General features: G+C 37.4%; 1 protein-coding gene across 5 annotated transcripts in view; it reads right to left on the bottom strand.

Annotated features, from left to right (window-relative positions):
- Positions 1-20,875, bottom strand: part of LOC142404403 (disks large homolog 2) — an 800,410-nt gene that overhangs the window by 441,332 nt on the left and 338,203 nt on the right. For 4 of the 5 annotated variants that reach the window (XM_075491172.1, XM_075491171.1, XM_075491176.1 and 1 more), the window contains exon 1: positions 11,972-12,289. The exons of the other annotated variant lie outside the window; for it this stretch is intronic. In XM_075491172.1, coding sequence (XP_075347287.1) covers positions 11,972-12,289 — 318 coding nt within the window. Of the gene's footprint in view, positions 1-11,971; positions 12,290-20,875 lie in introns of those variants that run through there. 5 annotated transcript variants of the gene reach the window in all.

The following is a 20,875-nucleotide window of genomic DNA, read 5'->3' on the forward strand; positions in this document are numbered from 1 at the left end:
CTGAAGAAAAATATTGTTTAAGAAGTTTCAGCTATCTTTAATGGCTTTCTGTAACTGTTTTGTTCTTACATTTTCAGTATTTTCTCCTCTTGTTCCAACTCTAGCAATTTAACAGTACAAGAACTGGTTAAACTGTATTGTTCAGCTCTGCACAACATCCTAGCAATGAGGTCAGCTCAAACTGCTGAAGTGACCATCCTGTATTGACGGAAAGGCTTGAAGAAGTAGTGCTGGTTGAGTAATTGCTTTGTACCTCCAAGTCAATATGTCCAGCACGCCAAGAGTACAGCCCTTTCTTTAGCTGAAGTTTCTCATAGATTGAATGAGCTCATGCAAACTGGCCCACTTCAGCAAAGACCTTACTACCCATTGCAAAGCTTTCTTCAGTGACATGAAGAGCCACTAACCTTGAAAAGATGGAAATTCTATCACCATATGCAGGCTCATGCACCCAGGAAGTCACTGAGATTCCCAGCAAGGGGACTGGGTTTGATGCCACACCTCCATGGTGGCCACAAGCAACAAAGGCCCTTGAAGGTCCAATGGAGAACAGATTGCAGATACCCTTCCACATAGATGAGTTAGCCAAAACCCAGCATAAACCAGCTAAAAATTAGAGTACTTCAACAAATAGTGCAGGTTGGTCCAGGCTTGCTGTTGCCTATAGGACTAAGCTATGACAAAGGGGTTGAAAATGGAAAGCTCCCCCTCTGTTTTATGTACAATCCACAAAATGTTTGTTAACCTCCCTGCCTCAGCCTTCCCAGTCTGAAATCGCATGGCCATTGACCTAACTCACAAATGCATCAGAGAACAAAAGAACGATATAGCTGTTCCTTCTGAGGCGCTTTAAGAAATGTCAAGGCATCAGGCAGTAATGACATCTGGAGAAAACACAAACAGGATCAGTTTTGCTTTGATCACCTTTCCTGCCCCTGGTTATTTGTTGAACACCAACTAATACTTCAGATTGCAAAAAGAATTTCCTTTATCTTTGCATTTTATTATTGCTATTATTATTATTAATAAAAACAAAACCAAGCTCCTCTACCCCTCATCCCCCTGCCACCAAATGTTTCTGATGTGGCGATTCTGTTCCCTTTTGCATTTTGCTGTTTTGTCAGATTTGCTGAACCCTCAAGTGCAAGAGGTAACGTGATGAAATAGAAACTGGCAGAAAGTACATTAAAGTTATTATCACCTGAGGACAAATCCTGGCAAGTGAACCACAAGAAAAAAGATTTCCATCTGGAAATAAGGCAAAGAGCATACAGGTAAACCCAGCAATTCCACTACTGTTTTGGCAGCCATTCAAAAATATGAAAATAGAGATGAAGTATGAAAAAAATATTAGGTAGAAGTAATGGGGCTCTTCAGAAAGAAGATAGAAAGGGTCAAAGGTGAGAAGGAAAACAGGCACTAAATTTCCCCAGCACCAATGCGTGTTCTGAAAGGGCATTACATAAAATGAGCAAAAGGCAACCTTTTGGTTAGACATGACAAGGGCTACCGTCAGAAGGTACAAGGACCCAAGAATTATGAATTTGAAGTGGTTTTTAGTTTTTGGCCATTCAGCAAAATATTTCTGCAATTCTGCATTTTCATCTGCTACAAAGAGCTGATTCATTCCTTTCTGTATTCTCCGTATGATTAACGTAATGTTTTATTTCTTGGTACATGGACTAGTTTAGCTGATAGATAGCAACCAATGCTTAAAACCAAAACGACTAGGAGTGATAACCTCAATTTTCAGCACAAATTATTTAAAGAGTAATGTATGAGTTCCAAGTTTGTGCTGACTACATAGACTTAAATGCATCTCAGTAAAAACAGAAGATCCACTGAGAATACTGCCATGACAACTCAAAGAAAAAAAGAACTACAAAAGGCAGTATTTTTGCAGATTTATGTCCGCAGAAGTGATCAGATCGCTACCACTTTTATACTTGCAATGGCTGAGCAAGCTAATAACTGCCCCAGAGGCAACTGCAGTATATCATGACTCTGCTTATTACATATAGTACATCTACATGTGGTACATGACAGAAAAAGTATGTTATAGCCAAATCAAATTGCAACAAACTGGTATTGCCCCTCCTCATATTTCTGTAGGGTTTCACTTCTTTATAATCATTAAAGATTTAAATAATAATGATTTAAAATTATGATAATAATCATAGCAACCTATAAATGTTTTCAAAGTTGTTGAAAATCCTATAGGCCAGTTTTTTCCTATAGGCCAGAAATGCCCAGTGATTAATGTGTTCAGTGGATGCCTAGCTAAGTGAGTGTTTCCAAACCTCAGACTCCTTGAAAGTATGAAGATGTGGCACCCTCTTCTCCCATGACTTTCTAACCTCCTCCCCAAATTTTGCGTGACTATGTCTCTAGCCAGTTGCTGCTGGTTGTTCACCTTCAGACAAGTCCTACCCATAATCAATCCTCTGCTACTGTTATTCTGCTCTGAACATGCAATGCTAAAAAGCAGTTCCTGAAAAATTAAATTAATGGGCACTGAGGATATAGAGTTGTCAATAACTGAATGAATACCATTACTGCAAAAGTTTTCATGTATTTCATATACAAATGTATACACATCAGCAGGATGCATAGCCAGAAAAATATTAATAAGCTGCAGTGGAACCTGTATTTCATTCGCACATTTTATGGATTCTCATGTTAAACAGTTTGGTTTTATTTCCACACATGTGTTTTTTCTGCGTGTTAGGAAGACGTGCAGAGGAATGTACTGTAACCTCTCCAAGTCTGAGACCAGGAGCTGTGTGCTAAGTTCTGATAAGTCAGAGATGTACATGTCTAATGAGGAAAACTGATGATGATCAAACTGCTTAGATCTTTTATTTTTAAATAACTCCATATCCTACAAATTAAAAAAAAAAACAATCCTTGCTTTGCCCATCATTAGAAAACATGACCTGAATATCTGTCCTGCTTTGGTTTGTGCATAGCTGCATAAAACATTATTATTTACATATAACTGTATTAAAACATTACATGTATTAAAACATGAATGTATAAAGGTCTTGTACACTATAAATGTGCATAATGAATGTTACCCTTTTGCCATTTTTACATACACAATTAAAAAATGGAAAAGAATTCATGTCATAGGAGTGAGATATTTTGCTGATAGAGCAGAAATACCAGCTAGCTAGGAAACCTGCTGTGCAGAGCCACAGCCGTATTCACAGAAGATGTATATTTTAGTACTACATAGTGTAAGTTTTAATAACAGTAGTTAGTTGGTTGGTTGCATTTTTTTTGGTTTGTTTTTTAAACTATGTCTTACTAACATTGCATAAAAAAAGTTGTGTTTGAGAAGTAAACTGTTGGAAAAATAAAATGATGGAGGTGTGTCTTTTCTACAGGCTTAAAGCACTTGCCTCTAAATTTATGCTTGAGCAAAATGGTGGTGTACAAAGGCCAAAGACCATTCAGAACACAGTAGCAAATGTGACAGCATCAGCCCCAGAGAGAATGTGAGACCAGGGCTCTGATTTTTTTACTGCCTTCTTATTGAATACCTAGGTAAGAATTTTTGGTTCTTCTTGGAAAATGTCATTTGCCTGTTCGAGTCTGTCTGCCTGACTGCAGTCTCACAGAGCTAAATTCAATTGCAACAACTGACCTGTGACAAGTGACTTCTATACTCATGACTGCAAGATGGACAGATTTCGAGAGAACCCAGATGTGTCTGCTGAACAGAAAGTGAGATTAGAAAGGGAAAGGCAACAAGGTGTCCCTGAAACTCTCCATTTCCTAAATGAAACATTATTTTTTCTGAGTTCTTGGAGGTAGCAAAGGGCTTGATACAAGTTTCTGCACTTAGCACAGGGAGGCCCCCGAGCGCTATTGTGTTGTCAAAACCAAGACGCGCACATGAGATCGCACGTTGAGTGTGACTACCCTTGAAAGAGGCAGCTGCGTGCTATCTTCTGGGACGCGGCCCTTGCCACATGCTTCTGCTCTCAGCCTTGTGCTGGTGCTAGAAGCTGTGCTAGTGGACATCAAGCTGGGCCATGAAATAGGTCTCTCAAACACCTTTTTTTTTTTTTTTCTGGTTTAAGTTCCCTGGCGTATCAGTTCTCCGAGCTCAGTACGCAATCATACAAAACAGCACAGCGAAGGAAGCAAAGTGCAGGGCCAGGACCCCACTCCTCTGGCAGCCACTCTTAAGTGGAGCACAGCTGCATTTCTCCTTCACAAAGCTGTCAAAATCACATATTTCACAAAATAGACCCTACAGAATGAAGAAAAGTAAAACCAGAGCTTAGACCTTACTCACATTTTCAATAAATATTTAATGTGCTCAGCTATCAGGTCAGTGATGACTGCAACATAAAAACTCGGACAAACAGGCACACGGATAAATAGCAAAAGTTTCTGTGATCATGAATGCAACAAATACCAGTTCAGTATGGGGGAAGCGTTTATCAGAATTTAAAAGAAAAACAAATCTAAACAAGGAGTCTTAAAAGCCTCTGTTTAACTGTTTTCATACCTGAGTGCAGCATAGCTGCTCTACGATGCCAGTAACTGGAAGCCTATGGCACTACTCCATTCTGCTCTCACTTGAAATGCATAATGAAAATCATTTGTCTGATGTTCTGTTTGACCAATTCTATGAGCAATTTCAGCTGCTGAAGTAACCTGTTTCTCCTTGTACAAGTACTTAATCAGAAAGGTAAAACTCCATATTAAAAGTACAATATATCTAAAATAAAACCAGATGTTATTTTGCTAAATTGGATTTTGTACTGCATTTATAGCTGGCTCCTGTGACTTAAAAGAAAGCTTATACCAGAACTGGAATTTACAAAAAGGATTATTTTGTTTGTTTTTCTGATATTCATTTTAGATATTAAAGAACCTGTATTCTGAATACATAAAGAAGTCCTTTATGATCCCTGTATTTCTAACGCTCAAAACAATGGGAGTTTTTGAAATTAGGTGACCACTGAGTCGATTCATCTGATTAACTGCAGTAATTTATAAAAAAAATACTTATACAAAAAGGTAAATTAATATATGTTATTTGATTTATAAACTCTATTGTAACAATCTATGGCTTATTTCAAAGCAAAAACTTAAAAGCAAAGTAATTTAATCCGTAATTCTTTTTTGGCTTTTCTGGCTTTATTTTTATTATCGTCATCCAAAAGCCACATGCAGACATGAGGAAACAGAAAGCTAAATTGGCAGCTCTTTGAATCCTGTCATTACTACAACAAGAAACTCCCTTTAGGTTTTTTTGTAGGGAACTCTGACATTTTCACAGTTGATTCAAATACCCCAGAACAGTAGAGATAGCCATTTCCAAAACAGAAATAAATTTTCAGGTTGTGTCTTCAAGTCATGCCAAAATAGCAAGACAAATTCTATCTCACTCTTAGCCATTGCTCAGCATCCAGCTATAAATTGTCGTGCACCATCCTTCACTTATTTTATTTTGAGTAGACCAAAACCATCTCGTTGAGTTGCTGTAAAGGTTTTGCATCTTTGAATGCCTAATTTAAATGTAGTGGAACATTAAACAGAAAGCACAACCACGGTTAGCAAGTCTTATTCCTATCATCTTAAGCAAGCCATAAGGCAACTTTTTTTTCCTTTAGTCCAGAGATCATCCAGTCTATCAATCCTGTTGACATGCCACAAAGCATTTCCAGCAACCTATAATCTCACGATTCAGTGTAAGAGACAGGAAGACTAAAATCCTATTGTGTGTCGTGTGCCATCAGAGTAATACAGGACAGATCAAAGACTTCCCTGTGTTGTAAGTTCCTGTGATGGTAAGGAGATTGTTAGGTGAAAATGCCCAGATATTCCTAGGAGTGGATCTAGGAGTGGATTACAAAGTGGGGGGGGGGGGAGGGGAAGAAAAGGAAAAAAAAAAAAAAAAAAAAAAGAGGCTTCAAATCCCTTTGGGCTCTGCCAGTCTGGTCCTAGGGAAATGCCCTTCTCTTCTCAAATACGATGAACAGTTTATCCATGGGTGAACACACATGCCAAGTATTAGAGAAATTTATCAATAGCAGGAGGACTATCAGAGCACTTGTGCAGTTTTAGCCAATTACCAATGCTACAAACAATCCCCTTCCAAATTCTATAATTCCCTTCCCGTGCTCCCTTTCATCCCCCCTGAAAATCCCAGAAGCCAAATTATATGTCAAGGGGAGAAAATGTTCTTGGCTTCTTGAGGCATCTAGGAGGAGAAACTTTGAAACATGGGATTAATTAAATGCAAATCTAAATATGGTGCAACAAATCATGCAAATTAAGCATTAACATATTTATGACTGAACAATCAGCAGGAGCCAAAATGTGTGTAGATAAACTATAAGTCATTGCAATCATTGGTTAGTACAGTACATAGCATATATTTATCCTTTTCAGTATTTAAATGAAAATATATAGAACATCTTGCACACAAATACTTTCACGATCTGTGTAACCATGCCTATTTCTTAACTGTCTTTGCTGCCATTTAAAATTATGTATTGTCAAAAATACAAACAGTGATGAAAGACCTGATACATTAATAGAGACAGAATATTATACAACAAAAGAAAAGAATATCCACTTTTCTTTTACTCCCAATGGCCTTTGCAAAACAAAGCTACATTATCAATCCAGGCAGAGGTGGTTGAATGACCCCTTGAGATGCGGTGGAAAATCTGGAATAAATGACACATCCCCAGGTTCCCGAGTCTGCAGAGCACAAAGCCTCATGACTAGTGCTGGTGTTTCCTTTTGTTTTTTCCTTTTTTTTTTAAATTAAAAACCTGTATGTTATAGAGAAAGCCCAAATGTGTCTCAGCATGTTTAGTTTCTGGTCTTTTCATGACGTACCATGTCCATCTTTCAAACTGGAATCACGTGAACAGTCATTACACTAAGGAAACCATATTTCCGAACAAATATTATGCAACATTTCAAGTTACTTCTGACCAGGAACGTTCCCTACATTGCTAATGAGATTGCTGACCTCAACGCAAGGGACCCAAAGGCTAATCTTTGACATCCTTTTTATGCCAAACATAACCTAAATGCTATGAATTCAGTATTACCAATGCTTTCCTAGTTTTGGTAGAAGAAACAGGTTAAACGTGAATGTAAAAGCATAATGTTTTCTAAAGCAGCTGTCCTGGGAGAGTGTCAGATACGAATGTCATCCAGAATGCTGTAGACTTCTCAAAGCCCTCTGTCAGTCAGTGGGACTGGCTACAGGAATCACGAGAACAATATTACTCCTCTTGCAAAAGAAGAGGCTAACAGCTTTTGAATTTCCGCTTTGAAACATTGTCAGCAATCTGTGCAGCTGTCACTTAAAAGATGTACAAATGAGTTTACTTCTATAAATGCAGCATAATGATCCATCCAAGGCAAGATGCTAATTAAGATACATCTTCCTAAAACTTAGGAGCTATCGCCTAAATCCACTGATAAGGGCATACCAGCCTGAGAATGGGATATGAACTTCTTTCTCCATTAAAAATTGCCTAGTTACTCCTCTCTGTTTTATCCCTCTTAACAGTGTCAGAGTTACGTCAAATCTTTAACTCTTGACTCATGACATCTAGCTCTCAATAGCCTTGTAGATTAAAAAAAAAAAGAAGTTTAGAAGCCAAATAAACAGCATTATTTGGCTCTCTAACTGCTATTTTCCTGGCACTTGAATGTACTAAATTAGAGTGAAAAATCTCCCTTAGCTGACTGAAGTAGCTCAAAGGACCTCCATTGCTGGGAGTGACTCAACAGAAGAATGGCCAGTTGCATGTGGGAATCTGTGAACCTGAAAGAAGTAATGTAAGCTTTCAAAACCACAACCAATGACAAATCATTTCTTTATACTGTTAGGAGAGCCAGTATCTCTTGGAATAGACCTTCTGCTTTAGTACTATAGCAGAATGCCTCGAAGCTAGCTCTCACCTCATCTCACCATGCAAAGAGCTCTGAAACGATATACTGAAATTTCTGAACCAATGCAAAAGGCCTTCAAAGACAAAAGACCATTCTCAGCTCATACTTCAGAATTTGGCTGCTTACTGCCTTTTTTAAGTCATACCCCATCTATAAACTGGGGTTTAGATCACAAGCCTCTCTATCAGGTAACAAAACAGCTCAGTGACGTTATTTCTTTTAAAAGACATTGACTGCAAAAACACCTTTTCTCTGATATGGCTGGGAAAAAATAACCAACCAAAAAATTCATCGAAGGTGATGTTGACAGTAATCTATTTAAAAACATGAAAATTTACACTTCTATGTAAGTTTTCAAAACAAATGTGTGCATTTTTGCAGATAACACATCTAGGATACTACCTGATATGAGATATTTTTCCTTGAGAACATTTCAAAACAGAAAGGACAACAATTTAATAGCAAATAGAGTTAGCCGAATTAAAGTGGGGTCCAATATTGTCTTCTGAACAACAGAGATGTCGCTCTAAACAGCCAGAGGTGGGAATCCACTTCTATCTTCTTACTTCCCCTTTAACAGAACAATATTGAGTTCTAGGAATCTGAAAACATGCAGTTACACAGATATTGGAAAGGTGTTTAGAGGAGGCCCTCTTTCATATAGACTCCACGAAGTAAAAATTATAGCTTGGACTTAAAACAAGCAGAGCGGCTCGATCTCTGCAATTTCCTCTTCAATCTGTAATCAGGGCAATACAGCCTGCTCTCCCTCCACCCCTTCTGCACAAAGAATAGCTGTTCATTGCACACCTTCAGCTACGCCTTTTACCATACATTTCTAATCTGACTAATCAGTAGATTATATGTGACAGCAGTCTATAGGTGCCAAGAAGGAAAGTATATCCAATGTTACAGGCTATATCCAATGTTAGAATGACCCATGAAAAACTGAAGGTTACCCCCTGGACTCCGTTTCACGCTCCCCTCCCCCCAAATTTTGCTCAGAGCTCTCACCCTTAGCATAACACTGGGGCCTTAGATATGAAATCTCTGAATGAATCATACAGATTATATGACTCCATGATGCTCACAGTGATAGACAGAGATAGCCAGTGCACTGCAGAGAAGCAAGAACTATTTCCAGGCAACAGGGACATATAAAACTCGCCTATTAACTTATTTTTCTTCTTTTTTTTTTTCTTTATTTCTTTTTCATTTAAATAAAGGAAACAGAACTGTAAATGATTTTGTCAAAAAAAGGACTGGAAGTAAACAAAAATTAGGTCTTAGAGTCAAATTTACATCTCAACTTGACTTCAACTCACTTTCAAAATTAAGAGGGGTTTTTTTTTGTAATTCCAAATGAATTTTTGTTTGTATATGTAGAGAGCATTTTTTCTACCCACAACTCAACATGAAACTACGAGCAAACACAAACACACAAGCTAGCAAAGCAAATTTCTAAGATAGTTAAAATATTAATAATACCAGAGTGCCCTTCCTTGCTCTGACATACTAATGAAGAAGGAACTGGTAAAGAAAATGGAGCCATGTCCTCAGCAATAAAAATCAATGTTTTTATCAGGATCAGGATGATAAAGTGTACATTAGTAACAGCTGTCTAGTACACACTCCAGGAATTAAGGACCTGTGCATTAAAGTGGTACTGTAGTACTAATCAAGAAGCAGTTTGTCCAAGGTCTTGCATGTCTTTCCTATGCTTGAAGAAGGTAGTCTCTCCCAAAAATATCAAGCAGAAATAAAACCTGCTTGGAACTTCACAGAAAAAAACCTCCAACTTTGAAGCTGTCACTAGCTTATTTATTATCACAGTTACACATAAGATGGAAATTTCAAATAAATTTTCCTTTTTTTAGGCCAGCAAATACAACCATTTCACTACTGCTCCTTATTTTGGCCAGAAAGACAACAATTTTCCCAGTCAACATAGCCCTCAGAAAACATCACCGACTTCAACTTGTATCCCCAAAGTAAGGGCAATTATTAAGGGCAGCTCTACTATGTTTTCCCACATTGCATCTATGCAATATAATTAATAAAACGATTGTCTAAGTGTATGTACATACAACAACACACATACACGTATATACACACACTCTTTCCTTTCTTCCCATAGCTTGCACAATGCTTACTTTACACAGAGGAAAAAATATAATTATCTGAAACAAGCTTTCTCACAACTCTGTGACATAAAAATCACCAAGTATTTGCCAAAGTAAGTACATCAGTCCATCCTTAGGCACAGAACACCAGTTTGATTGGTGGTAGATTGATTCATTATAGGCAGAACCCAAGGAAGGGACTTTCCTAAACAGAATAAGGTAGTTGGCATTCAGAACGTACAGTAAAGGAAGTTTACAGTGCAGAGTTCAAAGTTAAATATAAAAAAGTACTTACACCTGAACAATTTCACATTATCTAAACACCACTGGATGTGATTACAAAGGCATTGAGAATACTGAAGTAAATTTACAATGCATCTATAACTTAGATACTGAAGTAGTCTCTGAAGTGGCCTTTAATTTTTATTTTTTTATTTTTTATTTTTCTTTTAAATTGCTCCTTCATTTTCTCTTTATGAATTCTATACGTTTGAAAACCAAGGAGCTCTTTCCTTTACAGTTTTTTTTTTCTTCAAGCTTTTTCCAAAACAAAAATCTTCAGAGCCTAAGAAAGTGTTTAGAGCTTTTTATAATTAAAATTAGAACACAGTCTAGTTCTATGTTTTATATATTATTTTAACATTGGCTTTATTCCAGAATAAATAGTCATATGTGCTTTCCATATGACAGAAAATGTGTAACATATACTGTAGTCACATGCAACATTTTGATCACTCCAAAATATATCAGCAAGCTTAGTTTTTCCACTTGATAATAGATTTGAGGCAAAAAAATGAAGCTTTTTATATATAGCACTCACTTTCAGTCAACAGAGCATCACTTTTTTAGATCATAAGACAAGATAAAGTACAGCTACACTATCTGACAATCCTTTGCCTTATTGCTTTTCTGTGCAGTGAAAATATATTAAAACTATTTCCATCAAAGAACTGATTTAATCTCTAGAGAAGGTGCACATGTTCAGTGTGGGCTAAGGCTAGTTAAACTGTGGTGTATACTATTTCAGTAAGTAAACATATATCTCAAAAACCTATTTCAACATTAAATTCTGCTTTTTTAGTGTGAAATTATGACAAAAGGATTTGATGTTGACATAATACAAAGCTTTGAATGAGCTTAAAGTTTTCTAAGGGAGAAATGAAACCATGCATCTGTGGAGGAAGTGTTAATGTTTTTTAATATTAACCATCATATGAGTATCACTGTGATTTCTGTTTCACAGTGCTGGGTTATCTGGTGTGTAATCATTCTCAGTCTAATTGCTTCCAGGTATCTGTACACGTCCTAGACCCTGGTTGGTTTATATTTTCAAATACACTGCCTTGCCATTAAATAAAAATCCATAGATTTGTGAAAGCTAAAGAGCTATTTCATATTTATTAAAGATTTCATTTACATTTGAAGTTCAAAAGAGGAAAAACAGGTCACACTTTCTCTTATTAATAAATCTAACACACGACCCCCCCCTACCCCCCCCCCCCCCCCCATGTTCTCTATTTAAAATATCCTTATTAACTTCATGGAATATTTGAAGACAAACTGTTTACAGAAGCAGGCAAAATCCATTACATGGGGGGGGATAAACACATCCTTTCTTTACACAACAGAATGGAATACAAAGTCTATGGAACCTGGAGGTAGAAACCAAAACATTTTAACAAGAAAACCCTTCCAAGAGGACCCCACAATTTCCACAGGCCACAGAGAATCAATATGCAAACAACAGACATCACCAACCGACAGCTCGCCCTCGCATATAATTTTTCCAGAAGACACCACTAAACACAAATCAAGACACAGCACGAAAAGTTGCCGACACCACCAAACCTCACTTTCTTTCCCTGGAGCATCCTCTAAGTCGCTTGGAGAGTGAAGAATTGGCTCACCTGCACCGGGGGGGACCAGCCGTGGGCACAGGCGCACTCTGACCACCACTCCCCCGGGCTGCCCTGGGGCTTGGCTGGGGATTTGTGGGGGCTCTTCCGCACGGTGTCCCACAGAGGGACAATCTTGCTCCTGCTCTGGCTGGCACCCCCAGGTCCCCAAGAGGGAAGAGCCTGAGAGCTATACTGGAGCCCCGGAGGATGCTGGTGCCAACGGCAGGTGCAGTGGGCATCCCTTGCTACGGGAGGCGCGCTCCTGCCGGCGTCCGGGCCCTCGGACCCCCTGCCGCAGCTGTGCTGCTTGGGAAGGTGTGCGTGCATGCCGCACCCAGGGCTTCCTTTGGCCACTTTGCATGAAAGTGCTTCTCCTCCCAGACGTGAGGTCCTTTGCCGGGGCCTCTCCAGCCCCCTTGGCAGCAGCTAGCGGCAGGGCATGGCGGGAGCGGGACGCAGCACGAGCTGCTGGCCAGCAGCTCTGTGTCAATACCGGACTCCACTCGCGCAGCGACTTGACAGCATCCCCGCTGCAGGCAGAAGCAATCAATGCTCTGCGTGGCTGGGACGCGCGCCTGCATCCCTTTCTGGATGACAAACCACGGGAGAAAAAAAACAAAACAAACCAAAACACTCTTGCAATTTTCAGGAAGATTTAGTCTTTTTCTAGCTGACCCTGCCACAACTTGCAGGCACCCTGCTGAAGCAGATTTACATGTACAAGCTCTACAGGCAAAGTGCTTTCTTGTGGAAATAGCATCTAGACAAACTACTGAAAAAGATACCCCTTTGCCAATGATCGAAACAGACGCGGGAGTGTTTTTTTTTCCCCTGCATGCCTGAAAAGACCTCGTCAACAAAATTGCATCAGAAGATGCAAATGACAAGTTCAGGAAGAATGTTATCTGCCCTGAATGCTAAACCCTAGTGTAAACTTTGGTATGTACTAATGTACATAAACATAATGCAAAGAGAGCGAGGCTGAACTTAAAAATAAAGCCACCTAGAAAAGTTCTGTGCAACAAATTAACAAATCTCCAGCAGGCTATATATATAAATGTGAATATATTTATTTGTGCATAAGGTCTTCAAGATTTTGATTGATGTATCATTTTCTCCTCTTTTTTTCACCCTTTACAGGTTCTTTGTTGCTTGCTAGTAAATCCCCTCTTGGGTTTTTCTTACTAATATAATCTCTTTTCCTTAAATTTTCCTGCAGTCTTTATTTGCAAGTATTTTCTTTTCTTTCTTCTCATAGAAGTGAGGGGGTGGAAAGTGTATAAAATTGAGTCTGATTGTTTCAAGCATCTAGAGAGGTTCAGGGATATACTCCAGTCCCAGGTGACTAAGTCTTTAGCCCCTTAAGACTCAGCGGATCTTGCACCCCTATATATCTACATTTTTTGGAGATTTTCTTTTAACCTAAGTGTGTCTCAGGTACTTTTAACCACAGAAAATAAACAACTGATTTTTTCAAAACAAATACAGGACCGTGTGACAGAATTCTTTTATGTCTGTTGGTGTTCAACTAGGATTTAAGTACACAAAAATTAAACGGAATTCACAAGTGATATGCATAGTTTTACCATTCCAAAGACTAAAGCAAATTTACTTTTAAAGATTTCAAAGACAAAGAGACAACTATGACTATCTGCAAATATACTTTCAAATGAGATAAATGAATTTTTACAAATGCTTTGGTGCAATAAGTCTTGATTCAATTATTTAATTCCTCCTAAATTACTAACCTAAAATTCCTCAAAGCTTAGACATTGCTAAAATACATAACGATATAACCTGGCAGTAATTCTTAATGAAAAAATTATGGCAATGCCGTAACAGTGGAGAAAATATTTTGACAACATTGTAATTCAAATATTGTCACATGTGAAACTAACTTCAGTTTTAACTGTATTTTCAGTCAAGGTGCTTGTCCCAAACTATACTACAATCATGTTGTAATGCAAGGCTCATTGAGGACTTTGCTGAAAAGCCAAAATCATACACCTGGCTGTTTCCTCTCACATAACAAGTGCCCGACTGCAAGAACTCTCATAGCTTTGCATACAGTTAAAGTCACTTTGTGTTTGAAAAACAAATATTAATACGCTTCTCAATTGCAGGTGTAGATATGGAAGCCAGCACTTAAAAATCTGAGCTAAGGGAGTCTACAAGGTAATCATTGCTACATGTAAAGTAAATGTAAAGATACATAAGACATCCATGTTTTTGCAATTTTACTCAAGCATAAGAAGTGAAGGTGTGCGAGCTGTCCAGAAAGCTGCTTTCCTCTAGTGCTCAAGGGTAACTCAACCCTGAGCACCCAAAAACTTGCCTACCAGAAGAGAATCCAAATATTACTGCATCATTTCCAGCAGGACTACCTCTATATAAGATATTTATTACCATTAATTGATGCTATAAATCATATATAAAATAATAACATATTTATTTATATACCATATATATATATGTAAAGACAAAACACTAACAAGGCCAAATTCAGATTTCATTTTCATCATCATAGATCTGTATTAGGAGTGTCCATCAGCTTAAGACCATCTGCTCTTTTATCACATAGCAAGCTACCTAGGTCACTCCAGAATATATTGATGCTATTGCAGCTTTTTCAAATGCCAGTCAGAGTCTAAAAAACACAGTTTAAATATGTCTGTCAAAGTTATACGGAGAAATCTACATAATTGCAGAAGTCAAAAAAAGTTCTCATATAAATTTTAAAAAGGCCACGCAAAAAAAGATATAAAAAAAAATCAGGGCAAGCAAGAGCTACAACATGTTTGGGGAGTGGAAAGAACCTGCACATTCTGTGCCCAGACACACATCTACACTAATAATATTGGGTAAAGCCACCTGTACGAGAGCACTAAAATGGCTATCACAAACCCCCATAGTCCTACATTTTGAAGTAGTAAGTGACCTTTTAGCAACCTTACTACACCTCAACCAGAACAATGCGGAACTGCAAAGGCATCCTCTTGACTGTAACGTTTATTCATACACTCTTAAAACACTATATTTGAAATGGCCTCTTATCAGAATGTGGAAAAAGTTTTTTTCAAAAGAATTTGACACCACTGAACTTACCCTGAACCTACCCAACGCTTCAAGGCTGTTGCATACTTAGAAAATCCGTAAATAAAAAAATTCCTATTAATAGACGATTTAATTGTCCACATCTTTTTTAAAGTTTGTCACTGCCTATGTGAGACAAATACACTTGAATATGGGATGTGTATGTGCAACTAATTGCTAGACAACATGGTAAAATGGATTCAAAAGATAATGCGATTTCATCAGCTGTAATTGAACCATTGTATTAGACAGGATGGCACGCACTTCTGGATGAACTTGGATTAACACATGGCTCAAATCCACATGCCCAACTATCATCCTAATTTGATAATAACTGGTGCACAAAGCAAAACTGAATATTGTACAGTACATTGTGTGAACTGTGTTTGACCCAATAATGTTGTGGAAAAATCTCACTAATTTTCTTTTTAAAATATTAAGTAGGCATGACAAAATGGAGCAAATAGATTTAGCTGATATTCTCCCAGCACAAATAACTGTAACTGGATTACAGTAATGTTGGACATACACCAAAAATAAATGCTGAGAAGAGTTTGCTTCGGGCAAAAATGTGCATATGGGAAACAAAATATATTAATAGACTTCTGAAAGGGAAGCTAGAAACATGGGCGAAGATGATTTAGATGTAGTAACAGATTTTTCCCTCCAACCAAGAATGCAATGTTATGCAACCATAAAAAATACAGAATAAAAGAAGAGTAATAACCGTGGAGTGGACCGGCTTATTTAGTGGTCCTAAAATTTCTACAAATATTTTTCTAGAGAGAAAAATAATGAGAACGATTATTAATATGATAGCAAGGCTACTGAAATAAGTTGAATGCAATTTCTTTGCAACTATCTTTTTTATGTTTGGTGAAAAGCAATTATGTTTGTACAGAAATAATAGTCTTAGTGGTGACATAGACTAGAAGGAATGGTTGTGATTACTCCAAGATTAGGCTAGGAGCCAAGTGATCTGGCACAATGCATTGCTATCTCAGGGTACCTAGGAAATCTTGGGCAAATCGCTTGATTTCTGTGACTATCCTAGATGTAAAATAAAAAAACCCCGCTTCATTTAGTGAAACCAGAACATAAGGGGTGAGGAAAGACACATCTGAAATAAAACAGCTCAGCCTCTACTTCAGGCCTGCCTAATCCTCCCTTCCTTCAGGTGTGTAAGACAAGAGAGGCATGCAGGACTACAATACCAAAAATAAAACAGTAAAAGAGGAAAAATATAATAAAAGGTGGTTATTTAAAAATTTCACCGTTAAGGAAATTTCATTGGAAATCTGTCAATGGTCTGTAAGAGTAATATTTTGTTTACTTAAAAAAGTTGCACGATCCCCATATCCTTTAAACAAAAGGATGAATCTCAAGCTTTGAAGTTTCATACAAAAATAACAGCACATCACTATCTGAGACACAGCTCCCTGCACAACATATCTGCCTGTATGATCAAGGACATACTATTTTGATTTTTATGAGAGGGTAGAAAAGCTTAAGGAGTTACAAATGCAAACATATCCATTCTCAGTGTTAGTTGCATGTCCTGAGGTTAACATAAGGACAATAGTCTAGAAATCAAGATACAATGAAACAGAAAAATGACAAGGGTTTGGAAGGGAACTATATCAACAGAAGAAAACAACCCTCAGCTGGGAATATTAAGTCAAAGTCAATCATGTCAAAGCTGGTGGAGAACAGAGAAGCAGGTTTACCAATTTCACATCCAAGTGAATCAAAGAATCATAAAATTGCAGTGGAAAGACTGAAATACAAGAGCATTTCCATACCAATACAGAACCATCCTTTACAGGACCTGCAATTTTCTGGTAGAGGTGTGTAATAGTTTGTGAAGTTCTCTCCTCTGGAGAATTCTGTGTACTTTATTTTAGTGCTTTAGTTCACCTTAAACTAGATTCATAGAAAGCCATTAAGCAAAATAACTTACATGGAACTGCAAAAAGATCTGTTTAGAAAAGATAGATTAAATGCATAAGGTAGAAAGGACCGCAAGGGTTGTTGCAGCCGTCATTTTCACTATGTGGGAAATACGGATGCCTCCTTTCCACCTGCTGTTGAGGACAAAGAGGGCCAGGTTCAAGAGTTTCCCAAAATACTTAAATATAACCTTGAACCTCCACCCACTATCATAAGAAAGAAAAGTCCTTTGCTTGAGTACCTTTGGCCAGGTACTTTGTGACAAGCACTGCTAGGTCCAAGAACTTTAACCCCTTTAATAACCCTTCAGTTTTGCACTTCATACTAGCACTGTGGCAAATTTAAGACAACTTTTTTAAGACCTGATTCTTCATTTCCTGTTTTTTAGGAATTGCGTTTCAGAACTTCAGTATCAGCCTAATACTCCAACACTGTTTTGCACATAATAAAAAAAGGATATAAAGGAATGTTCATGGCCAATAGTTACTTAACATTCATATCTCCAAGTTCAGTTGCATGAAGATATTCAGTACCTTAAACTGTTCGTATTTGTCTCTCTGTTAACTTAGGAATAAAACAGCATGTTATTTACTATGGGTGATTTTTGATTTTGAAAGAGAAATTCAACTACGTTGGGTCTCCGTTCAGTAGTAACCTAAGCAGTAAAAGTATACCATAAATACGCAGGAGATATCCATGGAATAAATTAATCAGGATTTTTATTACAGAGTCACATTGCATAAAGATATATGCACTGCATGCATTGCATAAAGAAAGAGGACAATATAACCAAGGTAGAATTTTTGCAGTATATTTTTATTCCAATGCTGGCAATCCATGTAGCAAATGAAGAATGCCAGTTAGGCAACTCAGGCAGTCGTTTTTAGGTGTAGTGCCTATTACAGCATCCTCTTTCCAACCTATTGCTTCCAATTAAAGTTATTTTGAAAGAACTTCACTCAAATTTATTAGCAGACAATGAGAAATTGTTTCTTCCCTATTAAGCTATTTGTGTTACGTTCATAATACACAACACCTTTAAAGAGTTTGGTGCGGTTCTGGCACTGTCTTATTATGGGCCAGTTGTAAGCTTTCACTGCAGAGAGATCTGGTCACATAGCACAGCCAAAAAAGAAAAAGTTTATAGCATACATTACTGAGAATTCAAGTTACTAAGCTCCTTCTTCAGCCTTTGGAAAATAATGACTTGTTTTACATGACTAACATAACTTTCACAACAAAAGCAAAGCCATTTGACTGGAATGTAACTCATTCAGCATTAAAAGAATATTGAAAATCTGTCTTGTTTCTCTACAGTCCATACCTGGTCACCCCTGAGGTTTCATTTCAGTTGAAAACAATGTCTAAAAAGATTTCCCAACAGCAATATCCTAGCGTGTTTTTGTAAACAAATTGCATACAGGTCCATGTGCTGTGTATTTATATGACAAGGTCGGTACATGAATCAAGAAAGGGAGATACAGAAACAAGAGGAACCCTTGATGGCTTTCTACTGAAAAGAACTTTACCCATAAACACAGTCACTCTAGACATAGGAGGTTTGTGTATATTCTGGGTATTTTTTCTTAATATCTGTCTTCATTACTTTGAAGAGTAAAACCAATCTATTGGCATTATTTGGAACACCTATAACATTACAGCGTACCTGCAACAAGTGGCCTCAAGGGCCTGGACCAATTCCTCTTTGCTTTGATACAGCTAGAAGTTACTGAGCTCAATGCAGGACTGACAGGATAAAATTCTAGAGTCTGTTATACGGTAGGTCAAACCAGATAATCGCAATAGTCTTGCTAGCGCTGTACATATGAATGAAGCCAAACTAATGGCTAAGATAAAAAGTAGTTTCTCTGTATTAGCGGATGTAAAGGCAGCCTGCTATTCATAGGTACTTTAGGATTCCACTTGATTTTAGGAAGAAAAGACAAAATTAAATATGCTTCCCAGGATGACACTTTGGAGAAAGGTCTCCAGGATACAGCAGGTGAGGGACCAGCCACGTGCCTGAGCCATCTACATCTGTGTCAGTTAAAGCAAGAGGAAACATTGTGATACAGGAGAGCACTTTTCTTCCTTTAAATTGCAAGGATGACTTTTATTTTTATAAAAACATCCAGGAAAGTAAACCCTCAGTAGCAAAACACATGACTTCTCTTGGAACCACTTGCTATCTTAGGAAAACGATCTGGTCTATATAACAGGATCACATGGAAAGCACATTAGCTTGTGAAGGAAATAGGGATGTTGTATATTGTCAAGTAGCAAATTACATTTATATAATTCAAACGAGTCTGGTCTGTTTCTCCTTTTGGTTGAAATCTCTGACATTTTACTTTTCTAATGTGTGATGGTACACAGGATTGGAAGAATAAAGGCCAGAAGAAATGAGCAGCCTGAAACTGAAGCCACAACAACCATTTGATTTCATAGAACTACAGTCTACATTCCTAACGGAGACATCAGAGCAAATCTGAGAACAGTTCAGGAGTCATATACTGAAAAGTGGGTAATGATGTGTATTGCAAGGTTTTTGTTTTGCTTTGCATCATTTATGGAAACAAATTCCAACATTTAGCTAGAAAAGCTACTCTTCAGTCAAATAGCTCTCACTCTGAGAAACATTTGCCTGAGTTACTTTTAACTTCCATCTCCTTGTTTTCATCAATTTATTTCTATTCTCTAATTTTACTTTAAATCATTCTTTATCCCTCTCAGCAATCATTACTTTCAAATGAAAAGATCACTACAGCTCCCACGGTTTGTTAGTCTGTTTATCCAGTTTGTTAACTAGACCCTCATAAGTCAGCTCCATCCTATAAGCATTTTACTGTTTTCTTTAAACTTTATCCAGTCTAAAGAGGATTACACCTTTGCAGCTGTATGTGATAGCTAGCTGTTAGTGACAGGTTAGTGACCAGAACCCTATGAAAAAAACAACCCCACAATGAACAGCCCCTGGAATATTGATAAAACAATTTTATAAAAACAGTCCGCATACCTGGGGAGTCCTTGCAAGACAGTTCTTGGCAAACTGCATTCATTACCTAAATATCCTGGAGTATGTGTACAAATACAGAAACTGAAAGAATAATGCATAGAAAAAATAGTCTCAAACAAATACATACAATACTATTACTATAAGGGGCATTATTTCAAAACAAACTGAGTTGAATTATTAAGCCGACATGTAAACTGAGACTCTTTGTCCTCCAAAAGCAGATACTTTCTGTTCTGAAGGATCTTACATAAAAGTGTTCACAGAAAACAAAACAAAAAAAAACCAAAACCAAAAAACTTGCTGAACAATTTTTGTTTCCTTCAGAAATCTGGTCCCTAATGTTTCAAAATTCAATATTTTTAATTCCTCTTTTAGGACTCCAAAATACCTTTTTGGCTCTAACTCCCATTTATTAAATGGTACTTTAACATTTTTCAAACAAATTTTGAAGTGATGAAAAACTCAAGCTAGTGTCAGTGTCACTCAAATATCTAGAGCATCGATGAGAAAGGACACTGAACAAGGTTCCACTCATTTATGTTACAAGACTACATTAAGTATCATTTCATAATTCTGCATTTGCCTCTCCATTGACTACAAGGAAGTTTACATGACAAACTCAGAGGCTGATGTTTATGTTGCTGGCACCCATGTTTAGTTCCTTAATATCTATAAACCATTTTTATCTATCAATGGAATGTCATCTTGAGGTAAATGAAATATCCAGTAGTACAATAATTGACTGCAGTATATAAAGCCCAATAATTTATTGAAGAACTTACACAACCTAAGAGTCCAAAGCTCATTTTTCAAAGGGCCTAAAGTATTGAAAAAAAGTTTAATTCATCAGAAAC

Source organism: Mycteria americana, chromosome 1, assembly GCF_035582795.1.
Source record: "Mycteria americana isolate JAX WOST 10 ecotype Jacksonville Zoo and Gardens chromosome 1, USCA_MyAme_1.0, whole genome shotgun sequence".
NCBI lineage: Eukaryota > Metazoa > Chordata > Aves > Ciconiiformes > Ciconiidae > Mycteria > Mycteria americana.